Source organism: Solanum dulcamara, chromosome 5 (assembly GCF_947179165.1).
Source record: "Solanum dulcamara chromosome 5, daSolDulc1.2, whole genome shotgun sequence".
Taxonomy (NCBI): Eukaryota; Viridiplantae; Streptophyta; class Magnoliopsida; order Solanales; family Solanaceae; genus Solanum; species Solanum dulcamara.
The window spans coordinates 75,886,000-75,909,642 of NC_077241.1; the positions used below are offsets into that span (position 1 = coordinate 75,886,000).

The 23,643-nt window shown below is 31.0% G+C and overlaps 4 protein-coding genes and 1 long non-coding RNA gene across 5 annotated transcripts; 1 reads left to right on the forward strand and 4 right to left on the reverse strand.

The window, feature by feature from the left end:
- Window positions 1-376: 376 nt before the first annotated feature.
- Window positions 377-2,771, reverse strand: LOC129888543 (uncharacterized). Its single transcript, XR_008766677.1, has 3 exons — window positions 2,346-2,771; window positions 1,440-1,481; window positions 377-603 (listed from the first exon to the last, which is right to left on the reverse strand). It is a non-coding gene; the product is annotated as an uncharacterized LOC129888543 (long non-coding RNA).
- Window positions 2,772-5,645: 2,874 nt separating this feature from the next.
- Window positions 5,646-6,554, reverse strand: LOC129890774 (uncharacterized). Its single transcript, XM_055966256.1, has one exon. The coding sequence runs from the start codon at window positions 6,552-6,554 to the stop codon at window positions 5,646-5,648; it is 909 nt and encodes a 302-aa protein (XP_055822231.1).
- Window positions 6,555-9,447: 2,893 nt separating this feature from the next.
- LOC129888544 (14 kDa proline-rich protein DC2.15-like) lies at window positions 9,448-10,119 on the reverse strand. The gene has a single exon (XM_055963504.1). The coding sequence runs from the start codon at window positions 10,033-10,035 to the stop codon at window positions 9,613-9,615; it is 423 nt and encodes a 140-aa protein (XP_055819479.1). The 5' UTR covers window positions 10,036-10,119; the 3' UTR covers window positions 9,448-9,612.
- A 5,041-nt stretch (window positions 10,120-15,160) lies between these two features.
- LOC129888546 (14 kDa proline-rich protein DC2.15-like) lies at window positions 15,161-15,869 on the reverse strand. Its single transcript, XM_055963505.1, has one exon. It carries the CDS (start codon window positions 15,800-15,802, stop codon window positions 15,380-15,382), a length of 423 nt encoding a protein of 140 aa, XP_055819480.1. The 5' UTR covers window positions 15,803-15,869; the 3' UTR covers window positions 15,161-15,379.
- A 5,396-nt stretch (window positions 15,870-21,265) lies between these two features.
- LOC129888547 (14 kDa proline-rich protein DC2.15-like) lies at window positions 21,266-21,963 on the forward strand. Its single transcript, XM_055963506.1, has one exon. It carries the CDS (start codon window positions 21,353-21,355, stop codon window positions 21,785-21,787), a length of 435 nt encoding a protein of 144 aa, XP_055819481.1. The 5' UTR covers window positions 21,266-21,352; the 3' UTR covers window positions 21,788-21,963.
- Window positions 21,964-23,643: the final 1,680 nt, after the last annotated feature.

The window sequence follows — 23,643 nt, forward strand, 5'->3', positions numbered from 1 at the left end:
AAAGGCAACGTCCTAAATGTCCTGTAGCCTCCTGTTTATAGATGTGGTGCACAACACACCGATAAACAAGACTCTACTAGACACGGTCTGTAGACACTCCGAGGATGAACTGCTCTGATACCACTTTTGTCACGACCTATCCCCGTGACTAGTGTCCAAATTGGACCCTCGTATACACACATATTATCTATAGTCAATCGGCAATTAAGCATGATAAAGGATTTATATGGGTAGCACGTTGTCTCAAACTGTTACTTATATATATACTAAAATCACCTATTTCTTGGGGAGTCTTAATTGTCAAAAATAAGATAACATAATATGTAAGCCGACAAGGCTTCCATTCTGAATGTAAACGTCTAAAAACATAAGTCATACTAGTACACCGGACAACATCTATATACAACCCACTCATATGTCTACAGACCTCTAAGAGAATTAACAATAGCATATGACGGGACAGGGCCCCGTCGTACCCCTAAATACACAAATATATACATTATAAGGATTAGTACCCAAAGTTTGGGCTCCGAGACAATGGAGCACTTCAAACTCGTTGAGTAGAATCCTAAGTTGGCGGCTCTCCAAAATGAGTATTTGTACCTGCAGGCATGAAATGCAGCCCCCCGAACAAAAGGGGGTCAGTACGAACTATGTACTGAGTATATAAAGCATAAAATACCGTAAAGGAGATCACATCTGAAATAAAGATTCAGGAGTCAAGTATCATAATCAATAAATCACTGTACCTGTGTCTTATAAAATGAAGACATGCATATCATCATATATCGTACCTAGCCCGTTATGGGACTCGGTGTCACAATTATATCAATATATCGTCATATGTATATATATACCATACCCGGCCCTCTAGCAAGGGACTCGGTGAATAGAGTAGTGTACACTGATACCGTACCCGGCCCATTATGGGACTCGGTGCCATAATCATATCGTCATATCATCATAATATCATATTATCATATCACGTACCCGGCCCTCTAGGAAGGGACTCGGTGAATAATGTAGTGGAATCCATACATGATAACATACCCGGCCTATCGTAGGACTCGGTGAATAATACCATAACAATATGCACGAATAAGGTATCATTAGCAACCTTGCGAAATTTGATCATTATCGGAGACTTAATAGAATAAGCAAAATAGTCCATCATTTGAAAACCAAGACAATAGTCATTATGAATCACATCAATTATGGATTATACTAAAATATGAATTATACCACAACATGAGTTATACCAACTAGGATGGCTGGAATCATACACATGAGTCAAGACATAACAATATAAATTTTGAAAATCAAGAACGGTAGCCATCCGAGTATATCTACGAATACGAGTTTCTTTGGAATTTAAGCATACGTCATTCGTTCGTTTCATATGGATCATGCCAAAAGAAGAAGATGTTAACTTTACATACCTTTAGCGTTTATACGTATATGTTGTCCAATATTGTCTCAACCTATATTAAAACGTTAAGCACTATGATTAAGCTATGGACAAGAATAAAACGTAGTCTATCGTTAGTAGGTTATTTCTAAAAAAACTTGGACAGCACCTCCCCTATACCGCTCACTTTTCCCACTTTCAAACCAGCCATATAATCATCAACCAACATCAACAATCCAAAATATTGACACAAAATAAGATTTATTATTCATGTTACCAAAGCAGTAAATTCGGAAAGTCAAGTACCTCACGTTGTATCTAAATTTTGAAAATGAAAACGGCAAAACTGGACTTTATAACCTTCATGAAACATTTATATCTCTGTCTTAAGTTTCCAATGCAAAAGAAATCAACTCAAAATTCATTTTTTACAAAGAGTTATCATCAAAATACGAACAGCTATACATGAAGGAATTTTCAATCCAGAATCTGGACAGAATTTGTCTTATGATTCATGCTCAGTTTTCGACATAATAACAGCAGATATAGACTAAGACATAAACATAAGAGTTGTAGGTACGTGTATTAGCTTTCCAAAACATGTTTAATATCTAAAATCGAAGGTCTACACAATGAGATATTCCAGAATTACTACCAGCTACTCAATTCCAAAAACGGGTTTGAACATTCACAATCTTCATACACCTTTTTCCTCCAAATTCAAGAACAACAACTCATCAACAACATCAAAACAATATCAACCATTATTATACATCATCACTAAGATAATTCCATCTATTTAATCTACCTAAAACAACCCTTTAACCCATAACTCTCAACAAATCACCAAACTAGTTTATAACACTATTTTCTCCGTTCTAATCCGTTAAAACTCTAACTAAACTTGTTAACAATGAAAAGGAGACTTTAATATTACCTTAAATTTGCAGCACCACATAAAATCTTCTCCTTATTGGCTGATTTCTAGCTTAAATTGAAGCCAACGCGACGTACAACAATTTTCTCTTCATGAGCTTCGGATTTCGGGACTTGAATTTTGGTCGGATTTGGGATTTCTCTCAAGAACTCCCTTTCTCTCTCTCTCTGGAAATTTCCAGAATTATGTTGGTCTAAAGTTTGAAGGAATAGTTACAAAAAATCAGATCTAATTTCGTAGGTATTGGGCCTGACCCGAATTAGAATTGGGTTGGGCCGAATTCACTATTTAGTTTGGCCTGTCAGACTTAAAACGTCTATATCTTATTACTCCGATATCACATTTCGTCCCACGACCTATGGTTGGAAAGATATTTCAATTATCTACAACTTTCATGTTGAGAGTTTTCCCAAATTCTCAAATTATAAAGAGGTTATGGCCTCCCGAAGTCAGCTTACCCGAAACGTGGCTTTAAGAAAAACATATTTGATGGCTTCTATTTTGATTTGGCTTAAGGGTCCTTCTTGAGATGTATTTTACTACACATAAATTATTCATATAACTTGGCATCTACAACGAATCAAGTCATTTTAAAATTCAAAATTAAAAGTCCTTGAATTTATAATCGTTAGCTTACGAATAATCCAAAATGCAAAAATACGGAATGTAACAGCATTCCTTCACCATTTCAATCCTTCCATCATCATCATCTCTATCACTGTTACCATCATCATCATCTCTATTACTGTCACTTTCATAATCATCATTACTGGAATCATCTTGTTCTTGTTCATCACAAATATTTCGGACTAATGGTAAGTCTTCAATATTTTTCAAATGTTGCTCACAAAAAGGTATGTCCTCCATTGATGGCTCATCTAAATCTACAAAATCCACATCTCCCATATCATATATGTCTCTCGGCTTCATATGACAAATACAACACCAATCTTCTTCAATTGGATCATCAACATAGTACACCATTCTAGCATCAGTTGCAAGTATGAATGGTTCATCTGTTTCTTTTACACCTGTGTGTATCAGACGGGAAAAGTTTACACTTGTAATTCCAAATTCATCTATCTTGATTCCCTTGTTAAGTGTAGTGTCTACCCAAAGACATTTGAATAATACAACCTTTAACTTACCATAATAATTTAACTCTATGATGTCAATCAATTTACCATAGTGCATGTCATCACTTGATTGTTCAATAGATTCTCTATCATTTGAAAATATTTTAGTAACAGCAGACATAACAACACCACTATTTTGTGTTTTCAATTCTTGAACCTTCCACATAGTACGAAACTTAAATTCATGAATGTTATACTCCTTGAATCTCCTCACAATATTATTTGGTCCATTTGCAAGCAATTCAATTTCTGGCGTAATCTCCACACCATTCTGACTTGCAACCTTTGTTATAAAATATATTAGGACAGTTATATATAAATTACAAGATTTTGAGTTTAAAAGGGAATGAAATATTTGGGATCTTACATATTTCTTAAGCCACTCGTGAAAATATTTGTGCACATATTCTTCCAAATATTTTGAGGAGTTTCTTTTGCCATGATGCATCCTAATAACCTCAATTCTAAATTTTCTGAATGTAATTATAAATCATATATCAAGATATAAATATATTAGAATTAGAAAATGAACAATATGAAAGATCATATAACTTACTCTCGAAATACATCAACTAATTCACAATTAGTTAATACATATCGGTGAGCTTGTATGATTTCCAAGAAAGATATGGATAGAGTCGTAATAGCCCCAATAGGCTTGTCCAATGCAGGAAACAAATTTGACAAGATAGCAATTCACTACTAGCATTAATTTCACTTTCATCATCATTACGCCTTGGTTGATTAAACATTATTTCAATATCACCATCCTCAAAATATCTAGAACAATTAGTAAGATTTTTCTCTGTAAGGCAACCTTCAGCTATACAACCTTCTGTAGCAGAATTGTTGCGAACATAAGATTTAAAATGACTCATTCCCCTAATAAAATATTAAAATAAATTGTAAGATTAAAAAAAATTAAAAATACATAGACTTACTAAGCAAAGAATATACCTTTCAACAGGGTACATTCAATGACCTTGTACAGGACCAGCAAGAATTACTTCCTCTCCAATGTGAATGACCAGGTGAAACATAATAGTGAAGAAGGATGGAGGAAATATTGCTTCCATATTAGCATGATTCAATCAAATTCGTCGTTGGAGATCCTTTACATGCTTAACATCCAAAACCTTGGTTGATGTTTCTCTAAAGTAGTTACATAACTCAATCAACACTGAAGTAACTTCTTTACGAAGAGATCTTCTACAAGTAATTGGCAAAATATGCTCCATCAAAATGTGGGAATCGTGACTCTTTAAATTAGAGATCTTGCATTTCTTAAGATCAACACATCTTGAAATGTTTGATGCGTAATTATCCGGAAATACCACATTGTTTAAAACTTTTAGAAAGATATCTTTCTTAACTTTCTTCATGTTAAAGCATGATGGAGGAAACTTAGAAGAATTAGGATATGGATGAAGTTTTTCTCTAATTCCCATCACTTGCAAGTCTTTACGAGCTTGCAAATTATTTTTTGATTTTTTTTGTCACCAAGTATTGTAAACAATACATTGTCACAAACATTCTTCTCTACATGCATCAAGTCAAGGTAATGACGAATAAGATGGTTCTTCTAATAAGGTAAATACCAGAAGATACTCTTCTTCTTCCATTGTTTTGGGCCAGCCTTACTTGTACCATTATCACGAGGCCTATTTCGACTCTCCTCAATTTGTCTTAACAAGGTTAATTCTGATGATGGGATAGGCGTAGGTGTATGCTCCTCAAAATCATTAAAAGACTTCTTGTTGTACCTATATTTGTGATCATGTAAAAAAAATGGCGATGTCCCATAAAGCAATTTTTTCTATCAAACTTTAGCCTCATAGAATCTGTATCATAATTACATGATGGACAAGCAAGTAATATATGTGTATTCCACCCACACAAGTTATCAAGACCTGGAAAATCACTTATGGTCTCAATGTAGCACGCAATTGAAACATTTCCTTAGTTGAGGAATCATAAGCATTTACACCATTTCATAATTATTTTAACTCAGCAATTAGAGGTTGCAAGTAAACGTCAATGCTATTTTCAGGCATTTTAGGACCAGGAATTATCATCGACATGACAAGAAAAGTTTGTTTCATAAAACACCATGGAGGATAGTTATAAATATATAACATCACAGGTCAAATGCTAACATTAGAACTTAGATTTCCAAATGGATTGAAACCATCTGAGCTAAAGCAAGTCGCACATTACGAGTCTCTGAAGCAAAGTCTGGATAGAATGAATCAAAATATTTCCACGCTTTGCCATCTCTAGGATGTCGTAATAACCCATCTGGATTAGCTTTTGTAGCATGCCACTTTAAGAGTTCTGCAGTTTTAGAGCCCATGTATAGCCTTTTCAGTCTAGGTATAAATGGGAAGTACCGCAACACTTTCGTTGGCTTTCGTTTCTTTCTATGTTGGTCATCAATTATAACATTTGCACCAACATCATTTTCATCTGATATATACCTAGAAGTATTACAGATCTTGCATTTATTTCTATTTTCATCCCCTGATGATCCCCAATATAGCATACAATGGTTCGGACATCCATCAATCTTATTGTAGTTCAAACAAAAAATTTTAATCATCTTTTTTGACTCATAAAATGATGATGATAGTTTCGCTTGGGGAAAAACATCCTTTAAAAGGTCAAGAATCATTGAGAATGATTTATCTGTTACACCACATAAGATCTTAATATGATAAAAACGAACAATGAATGACAATTTATTATATTTTGTACAACCATCATAAAGTTCTTGATTCTCATCCTCTAACAACTTCTTAATTTCCTCTCTCTCTTCTTGACTCTTACCTTCATCACCTTTAGGATTGTCATTATTTAGTAGATTTGATGGACTAAAATCTTGAAATTCATTATTATCAAAAACATCATTCAACATATCATGCATAGAATATTGTCTAGCCGGCTTATTATGTACTCGGGGTAATGATTCTACATTCGATTGAGCACGCTTTTCGTCATTCATATGCCAACAAGTATACTTTTTTGAAAATCCCCTTTGAAGTAGATGACTAAACACTTCAGCTCTATTGCGCATAATAGTAAATTCGCATAAAATACAAGGACATAAAAAAATTTCATTAATAGATGCATTTAAAAAGGCAATTTTTAAAAATTGAACACCATTCGAGAATTCTTTCAATCTAATTGGACTTTCAATCCAACTCTTGTCAATCATGTTGGACTAAAGCTGTTGAAGATGTGAACAAATAAAAATTAGGACTAAGTTTTTTATAAACTTAAGTGGAAAAAAATTCAGTGAATTTAATCATATACTTACTTCTCCCCTCCAATTAAAACATTCATATTTTCTAATTACAAGCATATCATAAAAATAACTACTCAAAAAAAAGAAGTTTTATATTAGATGCTATGGCTTTTTATTACTCTATTTCTTTTCTTTCTTGTATTATTGTTTTAGCAATTTTGCCTATGAATGTCCAAATTGTGACATCTCCATGTACAACAACAATGCTGAGTAGTTTTACTCCTTCTGGAACAGAGTCTCCAAATGCTTCACCAACATTAGCTCCTAGTCCTTCCCAGCATTAGCTCCTAGTCCTTCTCCTAGTCCTAAAGGTATTACTTTTAATAGTATCACTGTGTGGGACCATAAGTCCCCTATAATTATTCTAATAATCACATATCCAATTTACCCAAACTATAAATTTTTAGGTTCCAGACCAACAATTTAAACACTAGCCATATATAGATTCACAAAATGGAATAAAGTTAGAAGTATAAATTCACACCATTCATAAAATTGAGTACTAATACTTCAGAGTAGATCAATAAAAGGCCACAACTTTGTAGCAATTGTCACATGAAAGTAAATACGAATGAAATTAACACGCAAGCAAAACAAATAACTACAAGAGTTCTGCTTTTGAGCCGTTCTTAGTACAGCAGAAGCAGACAAAAGCATTTTAAACCATAAAATTTCTATTCTACGATTACAAGTCATGTGAAAATAGAAAGTAGGGTTTGTTGGTCATATGATAAACATATGTGTGGAATACAATAGAAGATTGAGATAAATAGAGAGAATAGAAAACAGAGGAACGTACAAGCCGATGGAAAGTTCACCGCCGATGAAAAGTTCGCCGATGGAAAGATCGTCGCCGATGGAAAGTGTATGCTGAAGAACTTCATACTTCAATTTTGGGTATAGGATTTGTGTTTATTTTGGGTGAAGTGAGGGAAAAGACTAAAAGTGTAGAAATAAGAGGGAAATGATAGCAAAAAAGAGGGAGTAAAATTTGTTTACCGCCTTTTTTGGCCACGAAATTTAGCCACAGTTACTAATGTGTAGAGATTTTTAACTTTTAAATTAATTTTGCCACAGTATATCAAAACCAATATAATCAATCCATGTCCATATCATTCACAATAATAGCATGGTTAGTAATAATTCTCACATCTCATATCAATATAGACATTTTACATGTCCAAAATAAGTTAATAATCTCATCACATCGATCATACCAATACACATCATTAGATTGCCATTTTATACCCCTCATCTCTATTTTTAAGTTCAATCATACAGTCAATAACCCAGTCCAATTATCATTACTCCACAGTGCACACAACAAGGAAATACAAGCATCTACAAGCTTAAACTGAGGTTTAGAAATTCACTTGCCTCAAATAATCAAGCAATCACTTCGAAACTTAAGTCTTCCCTTTCCGAATAGTATCCAAAACATCACAATCTAATCAAATAAATAATCATAGTAAGATTTCGAAACTAACATCGCATATATTACTATACGTCTAGCCTAGACCCAAAGACTTACCCAAATCTATAATCACATTTTCAAACTTGATGTCACTTAATTTATCAAGTCTCATATTTCTTATTTAAGTCTAGGGTTAGGTCTTAATTCCTTCAATTATCATAAATCTAATGGTATTCATATAATACAATACACCTAATATTCGATCATGTATACTAATTTTATCAAAACTCGAATTATAATGTGAAAAATAAAACAAAAATAATAATAAATGAAATCAATTACTCACGGACCCGTTTGCAGAACTTAATTTCCATGCCCTAAAACAATTGTATATTCACTAGTGTTATCCAAAACTTTAAAAAGAATTGACTTACAATTGAACCTCCTATTCATTACTCAAATCATCGGCCAATCATTCTGACCAATTCACTCCTTTGATTTCCAATAAAAAAAATAAGTCCACCCTCACAGTTTCCTCCCTTTCTTTTCCAGCAATAATATCATACGTATAACATATGAACACAGAAGCAAAGTTTGATTGGAAATCTTACCTGAACTAATCAATTTCCCTTTTTCTTTCTTGTTTGCAGGTTTCTCTTTTTGCAGTTCGGCGTGGAGGCGACAGTTACTATTCACAATGATAAAATAATACTAAATTCTATTAACTTGTTTTTAATATGTATGGCCAAGTGATATAGGGTTTTCGTTAAATTATCAATTTAGTCCACCAAATAACTAATTAACCGAAATTACCGAATAGTCCAAAATTTTCATATAAAATTTATGAAAATGGTCTTTTATGAAAAAGAGAGGACTAGTTCTCAAAATGACCTAACGGGTCATTACACATAAGTTAACGCATCTAAATGCCGAGCCAATTTGGACTGCATACATGATCGAAGTTGATCCAGAAAAGAGAACTAGGCCAAATATAGATAACCAATTTTCTTTAATCTGTTTGATATATAGTAAAAATAAATAATAAAAAAAAAAAGCTCTTTTAAGTGTTTCTTTTTCCAAATAAGCAAATTATAGAAAAAAAAATAATTATGAGTTAGACGAATTGGGTTATGATAGTTTGTTTATCTTAAATTGATCTGCCCATCTACGACCAGAGCAAATTTAGCTCATGATCGGTAGTATACTCCATGTATGTCCTTATATCAAACATTGCATGTTACATATAAATTTCAAATGATATGACATTTATTTCATGAAAAAAATTATTGGATTACAACGATAAGATCAAGGGAATTAGCCTCCCTTCTAACCAACTAGAAATTAAAAATATAATTCCAACTAGCATACAAATAACAAAACACCAAACACACTGAAAGAAACTAAATTTGGCCATTATGCGCATTGAAAGTTCTTTGGGGCATATTTTCCACAGTTGTTGAGCAACAAGCTGAGTGAAAGTGGGATATTGAGGTTAATTCCCAACACATTGGCTTTAAGGGCAGTGCAAAGGCAAACAGCAGCATCAAGGTCAGCAAGTCCTTCAATTAAAGAGCAACATTTAGTCTTGGCTGGGCTACTACCAACAACAAGGTGAACTAAGTCATCCAACAAATTGGCACACACTTTTAGCTTAAGTGTGTCGTTTGGGCACTTACCATTTGATGATGGGGTTGATGGGGTAGAGGGGGTAGGGGTAGGGTGGGGTTTGGGGTGTGGGGGTGGTGGGCATGGGACATTAGTGGAACTAACCATAGTGAAGAAAAGAATGTTCAATGTGAGGAGAAGGGCAATAGAGGATGCACCAAACTTAGCCATTTTCACTAGAATTAAGAAATTAGCACTCTCAACAACTGAATGTGGCTAATTAGTAGTGAAAATGCTGTGTGCTTGGTGTTTGAGGTGATGACATGAGTGGCTATTTATAGGTAAAAAATCTGATTTTTTTAGAAAATTGAAAGAGGCCCATGTGGATAGAGAATATTTTCTAGACAATCAGTTGGCAAATGCAAATTGAGATACTAGTACTATTATTGGATTATAAACTTACTAAATTGTATTGTTGTGGATTTCATTAGTTGTCTCTATTATATCTTCTTCCATAAAGATAAAATTACACATCCTTTATTTTCACATGGACTTACATTATTCTCTCTGATTATTTGAACAATATTGTTCTTGAACATGCTCGACCTGTGTGCCAAGACCTGGATCCCATGCATCAAGATTAATTCTCAGTTTGGAAGCTAGTAGTAAAAAATACTATGTTAATGTTTGAGTTTAATTCTCTGATAAACCAGATTCCTCATATTATGGTCATTGACTATGTTTTATAATTTGTGGTAAACTCAGTTATTACTGTATATTAATTTGAGATCGCTATAAAAAATCATAAACTTTCAATTCTGAATCAGCCTCTATTTCGAGCCACTGAAGGGCATCCTGAAATAATGAGACACTTCCATTGTGCTCTTTCGTTATGACTTATCGTTAAGATATACAAAAGTCAAAAACATCTTATTAGGGTTTACCTTCAAGTCAATGCATTCATTCCATTTTATTGGGAATAAAAAATCTACAATACCGTTGTTTTCATCAAGAAATAACGTATTTGTGCAACAAGTTGGATACTCCCTCCAAACTAAAATACTTGTCACATTTTATTTTTCGGAAATCAAATTATATGAACTTTGATTGACACTATAAAACATATTTTTCACTATATTGATATAAAAAAAATTTACAACTTAATAATACTTCTTGTATATAAAAATATCTAAATTTTAATTTTAAAATATCAAATTAGTTTAATTTAATATGGCTCTGAAAATTAATTAGAGAAACGTAACGATTATTTTGGGACGAACTATTTTGGACGAAAAGGACAGCCCGATGTAATAAAGCTCCCACTATACGCAGGGTCCGGAAAAAGGCGTGTAAAATAGTCCAATGTCATCATTTTTGTCTTCTGCCGAGGAGATTGTGTGGCCTTTGTATGTTTAGATTTTGATCAATATAAATATATGAGCTAAGTCAATATTAGAAGCACAATATGGCCGGAAAAAAAATTATTAGGAAAATCAATAATATTCCTTTGGGTCAAAGTGTGAATACAGATATGAAGGTTCTTAATTAACTTTTATATCTATTTTTAGCACTATAATATGCGTGGTATTTGATAGATCGTGCCAAAAAGAAAAAATCCACCGTAAATATTGATAATTTATTGTCAAAGATGCTAATACAATATTATCATTGGATATGTTCGTTATTAAACTATTTTCACTTTAACTTTTTATTTGGCAATCCATAATCACAGGAATAGATATTTTTGATACTTGTTCATATATTCAAAGTAAACCATAGATTTTTGAGGATTTAATGAAAACAGCTTGATCCACTATGCTTTTTTAGTTTGTTTGTTTGTGGTTTTTATGCATAAGCTGCGCAAACAGTTTCCTAGAAATTCAACCAAATGTGATAAGACAGTTTCTTCCTTGCTTTTTCATGTTTTACTTTGATTTCTTGATATTTTGGTATTTTGATAGGAGATTTTTGAAGATTGAACCAAACTATCAGGGTATTTTTGGATTAAAATATTGACGTCAAAGGTATTTTTGAATTAAACTATAAAAAATATATACTTATGTTCATTTCACATAATTTATGAGCATTTTTAAACCTTTTCTAATTATATATTAAAGTTATTCAACTTTAGTTCATTTTGACTCCACCCGTCTTCATCAACCTCATGTTTAGACAAGATCCGACAGTAATTCATTTATTGTTTCAATCTATTTTCATCCGTTCAAATTTAACCAGACCATCCATTTGCCACTCATCAGCATCTATTGTATATTTGAGCTGGCTGAAAGTCCTATTCCAAAAAGAAAAAAATAGGTATTTCTCTTCTCTAATAATTAGGACACTCAAGCACATAGAGCAACAATCTTATGAGTCTATCAATAGAGACGGATTCAAATTTAAAATTTATGGATTGAAATTTATTATGGGTAGATATTCATTGAATTACAAAGTTCGAACTATATTAGCTAATCCTGCCCCAACCCATTTTCTCATGCAAGATTAGCAAGGTTAAATTAATTGCCATCCATCATGCATGAGCATATATAATAGTATCATATATAGTATTAAAAGAATATTAAACCATTAATGGGTCATTCACGTTGATACTTATGAACGTTAATTATAATTAGAAACTATTCAGGAATTGTAAATCGTTGTGACAATTTACGAATAGAATAATACAATCGTGCCTCGATGCAGAAATGGGAGCTCAATTTGGAAACCCTATTTTTTAGGGTATCTCTTATAGAGGAGCTGGCTGGTCCGATTTTGGACTGGGCTAGGGGGATTTTTTGTCGGAAAAAATATCAGGGAGAACACTTTTTAATAAATAATTATTGATTTTAGCGATACTTTTTATTTATTATCATCTATAACAATACATAGCAATATTATGATATTCTGTCATGTATTAAAATTGAATTATGCATGCAATATAAATGTGTTATAACTGTTTTAAAATATATTATACTTGTTTGGTAAGAAATTGACACAATATATTATAAGTGTATTAAAGTGTGTGATAAATATAATATTCATGAATAAAACTTATATTATATGAGTTTTATAAATTATTCTCGCTAATATGTATTAAAACTGAATTATAAATGTATTATAACTTATAAGTGTCTAGTGAAAAAAATATTATTGTTATAAATGGTAAATATTTTCTTAATATAATATATTTATGTAAGTTTCCCTTTTTTGTCTTTATTTGTTGTTTTGGCCCGTTGGGCATTTTTGTACATAAATTTGAATAAATGAACGACCTTCTAGCTCAAAATTTTAACTAAAAAAAGTATCTTAATCTTCAATTTGTCAAATCGTGTGGTTTTGATATATATATATATATATATATATATATATATATATATATATATATATATATATATATATATATATATATATATATATATATAATACAGGGATATATAGTCAAATAATCTATTATACAATTCATAAATTTATGAAGATACACAAGTAGAGGATTTAAAAGTACACAAGTCAATCTAAATAAGTGTTATATTTACTTAACTAGAAATCACAATGATCAAAATCAAAATATATTGATATTTGAGGGACTAAAAGTGAAAGTTTCCCTTTTGATAAAGTTTTGTTTAAAAAAAATACAAAGCAACGTAAGAGTAACCATCATTTATTACACGCCTTGAAATAAAAGCCATACCAGTACAAGATTGCATAAATTCAAAGATCAAATATTAAAAACTCATAAACAAGGCATTAGACTCATTAGAAACAAAAATTACAATAACAACGATATAAATTTAACTTTGGTGCACTATTAGTGTATAAGTTTTTTTTATATCATTAGATAATATTTGAAAGTCTTCAAATACTATTTATTGCAACTTCAGTGTGATTGTGCGAGTAGTAAAATCACCATAATATTTTGCAGTATTAAGTAATATTATAGGACCGTAGTGAATATTGCTACTACTTTGATGACTTTTTATCATTTTGAAAGCCTCTTGAATTTTGTCATCGTCGTTAATATTGCTACTATTTTGACGATTTTTTTATTATCATTTTGAAAGCCTCTTGAACTCCATAGTCATTGTTAATATATTTTGTCACTACTTTGATGATTTTTTATTGCTTTAAAAGCCTCTTGAATTTCACTATCATCGTGAGTATTGGCACTACTTTAACGACCTTTAATCGTTTTGAAAGCCTCTTGAATTCCGCTATCATCGTGAATATTGCTACTACTTTGACGATTTTGTATCATTTTGGAAGCCTCTTGAATTCCGCCATCATCGTAACTCTGGCCACCACTAGAACGATATTTTATCATTTTGAAAGCCTCTTGAATTCTATCATTATTGTAACTCTGGCTACTACTATAATAATTTTTTATCATTTTAAAAGCCTCTTGAATTCCACCATCATCGTAACTATGACCACTACTATAACGATTTTTTATTATTTTGAAAGCCTCTTGAGTTCCATCATCATCTCGATTTGTGGAGATTATAATGCCCTGACGAATTGCTGTGGCCGTAGTAACACAAAGGAGCACGGCAAAGGCGGCTACTGTAATATTTTTATCCATTGGGACTATATGTTTAATTTCTGTGTTGATATACATATGGAGAGGTGTTTATATGCGCACTTAATATATATAGGGAGAATTTAAGAGAATTGTTTGTATGCATCGTTAATTAATCAACAATACATAGTTCACCTAGGCAATTCGAGAGAAATATTCCAATGTAGAATATTACTTCCAAGGTAGAATATTACAATTGTATAGATAGTCTTTGCTGTAAGAAGAATATGTACATTAGTTCTATATATTATATTGATATTTAAATGTATGATAAAAGGAAACTTTTTTAAAGTTTTAACCTATAAAAATATAACTAGCTCGTTCAATTTGTGAAGGCTTAGACAAGTTAGATTGAGTACATATTTATTGACGGATCATTTTTCGACCTTGTACAAGTTAACTCATTTGAAAGTTTACTCCAATTGGGACTGCATATATGATCAAAAATTGACCCGTAAGTTAGTCAAAATATAGAAAAATAAGCTTTTTAAAATTTGATTTGTTTGATATTTGTCATCAAAATGAACAAAAGATTTTTTTTTATTAGTTTAACTTGCTAGCTAAATAAATTATAGAAGAACAAACAAACTAATGACAATGATTATAAGTTAAACGGATCATATTATGATCAATTGTTTAGCTCAAATTAATTAACTTGTCCATATTTAACCTAAGCAAACTTTAAACGGATTATGATCGATCCTTTTATTAATTTCGACATGTTTAAGCAACTCAAGTATAGCTCAACCTGCATTTCATTTGTCAATCTTCCTCGAAGAGAAAATGTAACCATAACATTTCACTTGTAGATGTCAAATTTATTACAAATTCAAAATGGATACAAGGGATTGAAAACAAGGCAACAATGCCTAGCTACTTTAATTTCTTACCCAATTATAATAAAAAAATATTTATTCCTGACAAATAAGCAACCATAAACAATCAACATAACAAACCACTGAAGGAAAAATTCTGAATTATGTAGGAAATGAAAAAACCAATGGCTTATGCACATTGGAAGTTCTTGGGTGCATATTTTCCACAGTTGTTGAGCAACAAGCTGAGGGAAAGGGGAACATTTAGGTTAATTCCCAACACATTTGCTTTAAGGGCAGTGCAAAGGCAAACAGCAGCATCAAGGTCAGCAAGTCCTTCAATTAAAGAGCAACATTTAGTCTTGGCTGGGCTACTTCCAATAACAAGGTGTACTAAGTCACCCAACAAATTGGCACAAGCTTTTAGCTTTAGTGTGTCCTTTGGACACTTACCCTTTGATGATGGGGTTGATGGGGTAGAGGGGGTAGGGGTAGGGTGGGGTTTGGGGTGTGGGGGTGGTGGGCATGGGACATTAGTGGAACTAACCATAGTGAAGAAAAGAATGTTCAATGTGAGAACAAGGGCAATTGAGTATGCACCAAACTTAGCCATTTTTTCAAACTTAATAATTAGCACTCTCAACAATTGAATGTGGCTATTTAGTAGTGAAAAATGTTGTTTGCTTGGTGTTTGAGATTTGTGAAATGAGTTGCTATTTATAGATGGAAATTTTGATCATTATTTTCTTGGGCTAATAGCACTTTTAGTCCCTCAATTATTGATAAATTCTAACTTTGGTTCTTGTGATATTATTTGATTAATTAAGCACAATATTTGACCTTCAATTAATTGAAATATGCACTTTTAATCATTGTTCTTGTGAATATTCACAAATTTATCATAATTATTTATCATTTCACCATTTAATTGTTACTCTATATTTTACAGTAATATAGTTTTAAAAGCAGTCCGAATACAACATATTTCCTACTTAAAGGGACTAAAAACATGACATGTTTTGATTGCTTGGAATTTAAATATGTTTCGTCAAATAGGACCAAAATGAGATTTTGTCAATACTTGAAGGACCAAAAGTGTTATTATCTTCTCTTTCTCTTTGATTTTTCATGTTTCACTTCCAAATTCTGAAACTAATGAAAGAAATTATGATGAGGAAGCCCATGTGGACAAATATATCAAGATTCAAGACAAGCTGGCAATTACAACTTGTATTAGGATTATATGATCAATTAGTCTAATAAATTTCATTAGTTGTCTATATTTATCTTCTTCCTCCAAGAAAAATTATTCATCCGTTATTTTCACATGGGACTTTATTAGATTAATGTTTTCTGTAATATTTGAGCATTGATCTTGAACATGCTCCACCTGTGTCTAAACTTGGATCCAATCAGGATTAATTTTTCTGTTCAGCTAATTGGAAACTAGCTTGTAATAATGCTGTCTATTTGTTCAACTATGCAAGTGGAAGTGTAAAAAAGGAATCGTTTAGGCTTGGATTTGTATACTAGCAAGTTTCTTCCTTTATATTTTTCTATTTATATTGATGTGCTACTATATACTTAAGTTTTCTTAATCTAGCAAAAACCGAATACAATAACAATTATTCTATCCGTTTTAAAGTGTTTGTCCTAGTTGGACTTGAAACAAAATTTAAAAAAATAAAGAAGACTTTTAAATTTTGTGGTATTAAATAAAAGATATGTCAAATGTATCAAAATATCTTTTAAATCATGTGATCTTGAACATGACACGTGAAAAAATGACTAATTAAAAGAAAAGTATAGAACAAACAAATTGAGAAACGGAGAGAGTACATCTTAGTCCTTCAACAGGTGTGAGAGTGAATCCAACTCTTCGATTCAATTACTTTTCCAATTTTAACCCTGCGTGTGTATGTAGAAAAGTGTGTGAATGGCATTTCCTATTCCCAACTAATTGGTTTCAAGTTCTCGATCTAGAAAACAACAAGAAAAAAGAAATATTGCGTTTGATGAGTGGTAATCTTTTTTTTTTAATCGTTATTATGTATTATATTGATTCGTTTTGGGGTCCAATGAATTCAGATGCATCGGAAAGTTTTACTCTGAAGGTAAAGCGCTTTCTATCAAAGAAGACTCTATACTTAAGAATCAAATTCGAAACTTATAATTAAAGATAAAGAAATGCTTGTCACTCCACCATAATGTATAAGTGGTATTGATTTAACAAAAGCTAACTTACCTAACACTAAACAAAAATGTAATTGCTCGCAAAACAGGACAATATATACTTGTAAAGAATGACACGCGGAAATAATTAAAGATTAAGCCGTGACACAGAAGTGATATCACGGATTAATAATGTACTACTAATTGAATAATTAATCTTAATAACGAGTTAATCAGAAAAAGAACATCCTCTGATCGTCGGTGGAATGTGTCCTAATTATTACAAAAGGAAAAAATCACTATTTTTTCTTTTTGAATTATGACTTTCAGTCAGCTCAGAAATACAACAACTCATCGAAAGGGCATACTGCAACATACACCATTCTTTCCTAGCAAAGATCTATTTATGCAAAGTGACTTGCGGAAGTATACAATATGGCCTAATTGTGAACGTACTCTTTCCATTTTCAATTTATATTATATTATAAATGAGTACGGAATTTAGGATCTTGAATGTATTATATCATTCGTATGGTTTTAAATTTTTTAAAATTTATAGTCTTAAATATATTATAACATTTGTATGGGAATAAAAAAAATTCATCAGGGGTAAAATGAGAGCAAACTTCTTTGCACCTTCTTTATATATCCTATATATTATAGATAGTATTTGGCTAGGTGTAATTTCATTATTGGTCGAGCAGTAAAACTATTTACATTATTTTCAACAGCAACGGGTGGAAATAAATACTATAGCACACAATAATTTTGAGAGAATTAATCCGACAATGAAAGTTGGGTACACATTTTTTTTTTATGAATGAAAATTGAAATAAATGAAGCGCATCGATATTTTAGTGATATTTTTCGACCAAACAAATTCAATCAACTAGTTTTTCATGATACACAATTATTAATGTATCGGGCACATCATTATATATAGTTAATTTATGTACCATCCAACTAAGTTGTACGTGCATATATAAAATCAAGTCAAATCTTAATATAACGACAATAATGCGGCAAAACCTTAACCGGCCTCTAATATTGATGGAAAATAAGATTCTTTACTATTTTCTGACTATTTTAAATCATTATTCCTTTGATTTTAATTTTCTTTTCCAATTTTCACTTAATTTATGAATTGTTATAATCCACAACTTTGATTTCATTACCAAGCAAATGGATCATATTATACTTGTCGCATCTTCAAAATCTCACTTTCAAGACCAAAAGTTCAAGAAATTGAAATACAAAATGAATAAATAAGAAATATAGCATAAGCATAGTGGATCAAGTTGTTTCCATTAAATTTTCAAAATCTTATCTATAATTTAATAGTTCAGGCCATATTTTTCAAACCCGTGACTCAAAATACGAGAATATATGCTTTACTTTGAATAAATGAACATGTATCAAAAATATCCATTCCTGTGATTATGGACTGCCAAATAAAAAGTTAAAATGATAATATTTTAATTGATAATATACAATGAAAAAATCCAATGATAACTTTGCATTAGCATCTTGGACGATAAATTCATGTCAATATTTGCGGTAATTTTTGTTTTAGTTTTTTGGATTTTCATAGACTGGCTACGATCAATCAAATACCACATAATAATATATAGTGCCAAAAAATAAAAGAAAACTACTCTCTCCTTTCCCATATAGTTGTATACTAAAAATAGTTATTTAAAATATTTGTCATTTTAAAAAATTAAGAGATTATTAATCATTTTTTTCAACTTTATCCTATGTATTAGTTACTCTATAATCAATTAAGAGTCATACAAACAGACAAGATTAAGGAATTAATAAAAGATATATTAGTAAATTATTATTATTTTAATTTGTTTTTACTGAGCGTGTAAAATCTTGTTGTTTTTTCTTACATCTTGTTTTTCTATTGTCATTATTTTCTTTTCAATCCTATTTTGATTTCAGTTTTTTTGAGTTGGCAATCTATCAAAGACAATCTCTCTACCTCACAACGGTTTAGGTACATTTTCTCCTCCACAAATTCCTCTTATGGATTACACGCACGAGGATGGTATTGTTCTTAACGTGATAACTAAATTGGGAACATATACAGGGAGTAATGGATAGCCTGAATATTTGTTTTCACTTTTTGACCCTAAGGATTGTTCTTAATTATAATTTACGTACTTTTCCACTATATGCTTTCTAATATTACTTGGTTAATAATGAAAAAATAAACATAGGCCACACAATTTCGTCGACAGAAGAGAAAGATAATGACATTGAAATATCTTATATTCAACTGGGTCTAGTTGTACAGATGCGTTAATTCTTGATGAAAACAACTTTTAATTTACTATCTTTATTTTCCAATAAAACGGAATGAAAGCATTGACTTGAAGTGGTGAACCCTAACGAGATAGTTTTGAATTTTCGTATAATCTAGAAGTGAGAGGAGACAAGATCGTAGCAAAAAAATTCTCACGAATAAGACATAAATATTTGATATTTGAAGAAATTAAAGTCCTATATTAATAGTTAAAAAAAGAAGTTGTTGTGTATATGAAGCATAGGAGCATTAATACACTGTGTTAATAAAATACTTGAATTTATTAAGCTTAGCCATCAATATCATAATATAGAATTGACAAAGTGGTGGCATGGGGCCCCACTTACTACTTTGGCCCATATTGAGCCGATTTACTACCACTAGTCGGGGTTTGGAGATGCATATACACAAAAGAAGCCTATAAGCTTTGGTGACCATAATTAAATACTTGAATATTGTGGGTGATACATTTTTTTTAGAGAATTTTTATAAAATGATGAAGTCACATGAAACTTAGTTTAAATAAGAGATTATTGGGTGTCGCACGTTAATAATTGAAATGAAAAAAGGAAGCTATATTTATATAAAGTATAATGTCTTAAATCTTAATGGTGTGAGTTTTTTTAGGCTGATAAGATATATGAATCATAATTATAAAATATAATTATACCATATATAAGATCTTCCTTTAAATATAACACTAATTTTTATTTTGGTTTATAATATTACACTTATCATTCTTATTTTGATTTCTTTATAACAATTCTTTTAACATATTTATTATTAAAAAAAATTATAACCTGACTAATTTTCTCTTGTTAATATACTCTTGTAACAATTCTTTAATATTGCTAAATTCTTTGAATCACACAATCCCACGGGCATAGTATTTTTTTCCGATTCACACATAATTATGGTTGATTATTCAATTAGCACATTATTAGTCCGCGTCCGCGATGTATCACGTACAGATAATTAATCTTTAATTATTCCCTCGTGTTATTTTATTTTATATCCTGCTAGGGGAGCTATTTTGTTTTTTAACACGTGTGATCAGAATATAGGAAGTATTTACACTAATTAATAACATAACTTTTACCTGTTACAACATGTCAATTAATTTACCATAATTATCTTTTTATCAAAGTTACTTGTTACATGTCAATCATTTGTTACATTTACAATAGACCATAGCTAGAAGAACAAAAAAACGCACTTTAATTACCAGTATTAGCTAGTTTCCATATAGTACTAAACAAAAAATTAATCTTGATGAGATCCAGGCCAGCATGTTCAAATTAAAAACAATGTTCAAATAATTAGAGAGAATGTAATTAAGTCCCGTGTGAAAATAAAGCATGTGTAATTTATCCTTGAGGAAGAAGATATAAATAATAATAGAGACAACTAATGAAATTCACAAAATTACAAGTTTATAATCCAATAATACTAGTACTATCTCAACTTGCATTTGCCAGCGTCTTTGTCTAGACAATATTCTCTATCCACATGGGCTTCTCTCAATTTTTTGAAAAATAGAATGGAAAAAAAATCAGAATTTTACCTATAAATAGCCACTCATTTCATTCATTTCAAACACACCAAGCAAGCAGCATTTTTCACTACTAATTAATTACCCGCATTCAATTGTTGAGAGTGCTAATTATTAAGTTTGAAAAAATGGCCAAGTTTGGTGCATACTCAATTGCCCTTGTTCTCACATTGAACATTCTTTTCTTCACTATGGTTAGTTCCACTAATGTCCCATGCCCACCACCCCCACACCACAAACCCCACCCTACCCCTACCCCTACCCCTACCCCCTCTACCCCATCAACCCCATCATCAAAGGGTAAGTGCCCAAAGGACACACTTAAGCTAAAAGTGTGTGCCAATTTGTTGAATGACTTAGTTCACCTTGTTGTTGGTAGTAGCCCAGCCAAGACTAAATGTTGCTCTTTAATTGAAGGACTTGCTGACCTTGATGCTGCTGTTTGCCTTTGCACTGCCCTTAAAGCCAATGTGTTGGGAATTAACCTCAATATCCCACTTTCACTCAGCTTGTTGCTCAACAACTGTGGAAAATATGCCCCAAAGAACTTCCAATGCGCATAATGGCCAAATTTAGTTTCTTTCAGTGTGTTTGGTGTTTTGTTATTTGTATGCTAGTTGGAATTATATTTTTAATTTCTAGTTGGTTAGAAGGGAGGCTAATTTCCTTGATCTTATCGTTGTAATCCAATAATTTTTTTCATGAAATAAATGTCATATCTTTTGAAATTTATATGTAACATGCAATGTTTGATATAAGGGCATACATGGAGTATACTATTGATAGGCTAAACACTAAAAAAAAAAAAGATATTTAGAGGTATTAGATTTTTTTTAGTGGCAATTGAGCTGATGTCATTTCATCCAGTGTCATTAAATTTTTTAATGACATTTACATAAAGTGTTGATTATCATGAATACTTATATTTATTGTTGTTATATTATATTATTACCGCAGAACCCTTTATTCGTTGTAGTGAAATTTGATTTGATCAAAGATGGACAAATCAATATAAGCTAAACAACCTATCATAACCTATGTCGTCGTCTAACTCAAAACTCATAATTAGTTTCCTTTTCTGGATCAACTTTGATCATGTATGCAGTCCAAAATAGCTCAAGCATTTAGATAGGTTAACTTATGCTTGATCCATCCAATGAATATATTCTCAGTCAAATCCACCATAATCCAGAAGGATTGGATGAGTTATATTTTCATAAGTTAAATTTTAATTAATCCCTATATATATAATAGTCAGTACTATATATATTCTTCTTACATTAAAGAATCATGTCTATGACACACAAAAAGATTTAGATTAAAGAAGTTTAAATTAATCTCCTTATAAAATATACACATCAATTGTCTCATAGTGATTGGATATTGTTTTGGAGAAGGCACAAACAAACTATTCTATAATGGTATTAGTTAATAATGCCTCTCAAAAATTGCCTAGGTGAACTATGTAGTGTTGATTATATTAATTAACGATGCATACAAACAATTCTCTTAAATTCTCCTTATATATATTAAGTGCATTTATAAACAACCCTCAGTAAATTAAAACCTCATTAAATTAATATAGGTGTAACCATGAAATATTATTAATTTATAGAAGTATACTATTTAATCGATAAATTAATATTTATTAATTTAAAGAGTGTTTGAGATTTAAAGAAGGTTAATTTTGATATACAAGACATGGAGACGAAATTGAAATTCATAAGAAAAAAATGTTATTCTTTTTAATGAACCCACTAGTGAAAACATCATTCATGAACTTGAAGTTATGATTAATGATCTTAATTACCGCAATAAAATGGATGTCAATAACTTGTTGGATTACCTAGGTGAAAATGATACATGTTCAGGGGTCCAGAGCTTAGAAGAAATTATGGATACGATCGGAAAAAAATATTGTTGATGATGAAGTTGAAGATGATACAATACATTTGGAACCAGTTACGTGTAAGGAAGTACTTATTGCATTTAGAACTCTTCGCAATTTTATGATACAGTTCGAACAAACATCACCGAAACTTTTAGATGCAATAAGAAAAGTTAGAGATGAGCTTCAACTACATTTAAATTTTAACAAAATACAATAGAATCATATTTCACTAAATTGTTTTAAACATATTTATACTTTTATAGAATTATTAATTTATAATATTGGGACCATATATTTATAAAAGGGTTTTCTGAAAATATATTATCTTATTATCTTATCGAAATGAGGGACTTTTTCCATTGGCCCAAGTCAGGACAGGAGAAAAATATTATCTTAAAAAAATTATTAATTTACTGAGTATTAATTTTGTAAGATTTTCCTGTATATCAGTACATAAATTAAATAAAATAGTCTCCATGGACAAAAATATCACACTAGCCATCTTTTTCGAGCTCCTTTGTCTTACTA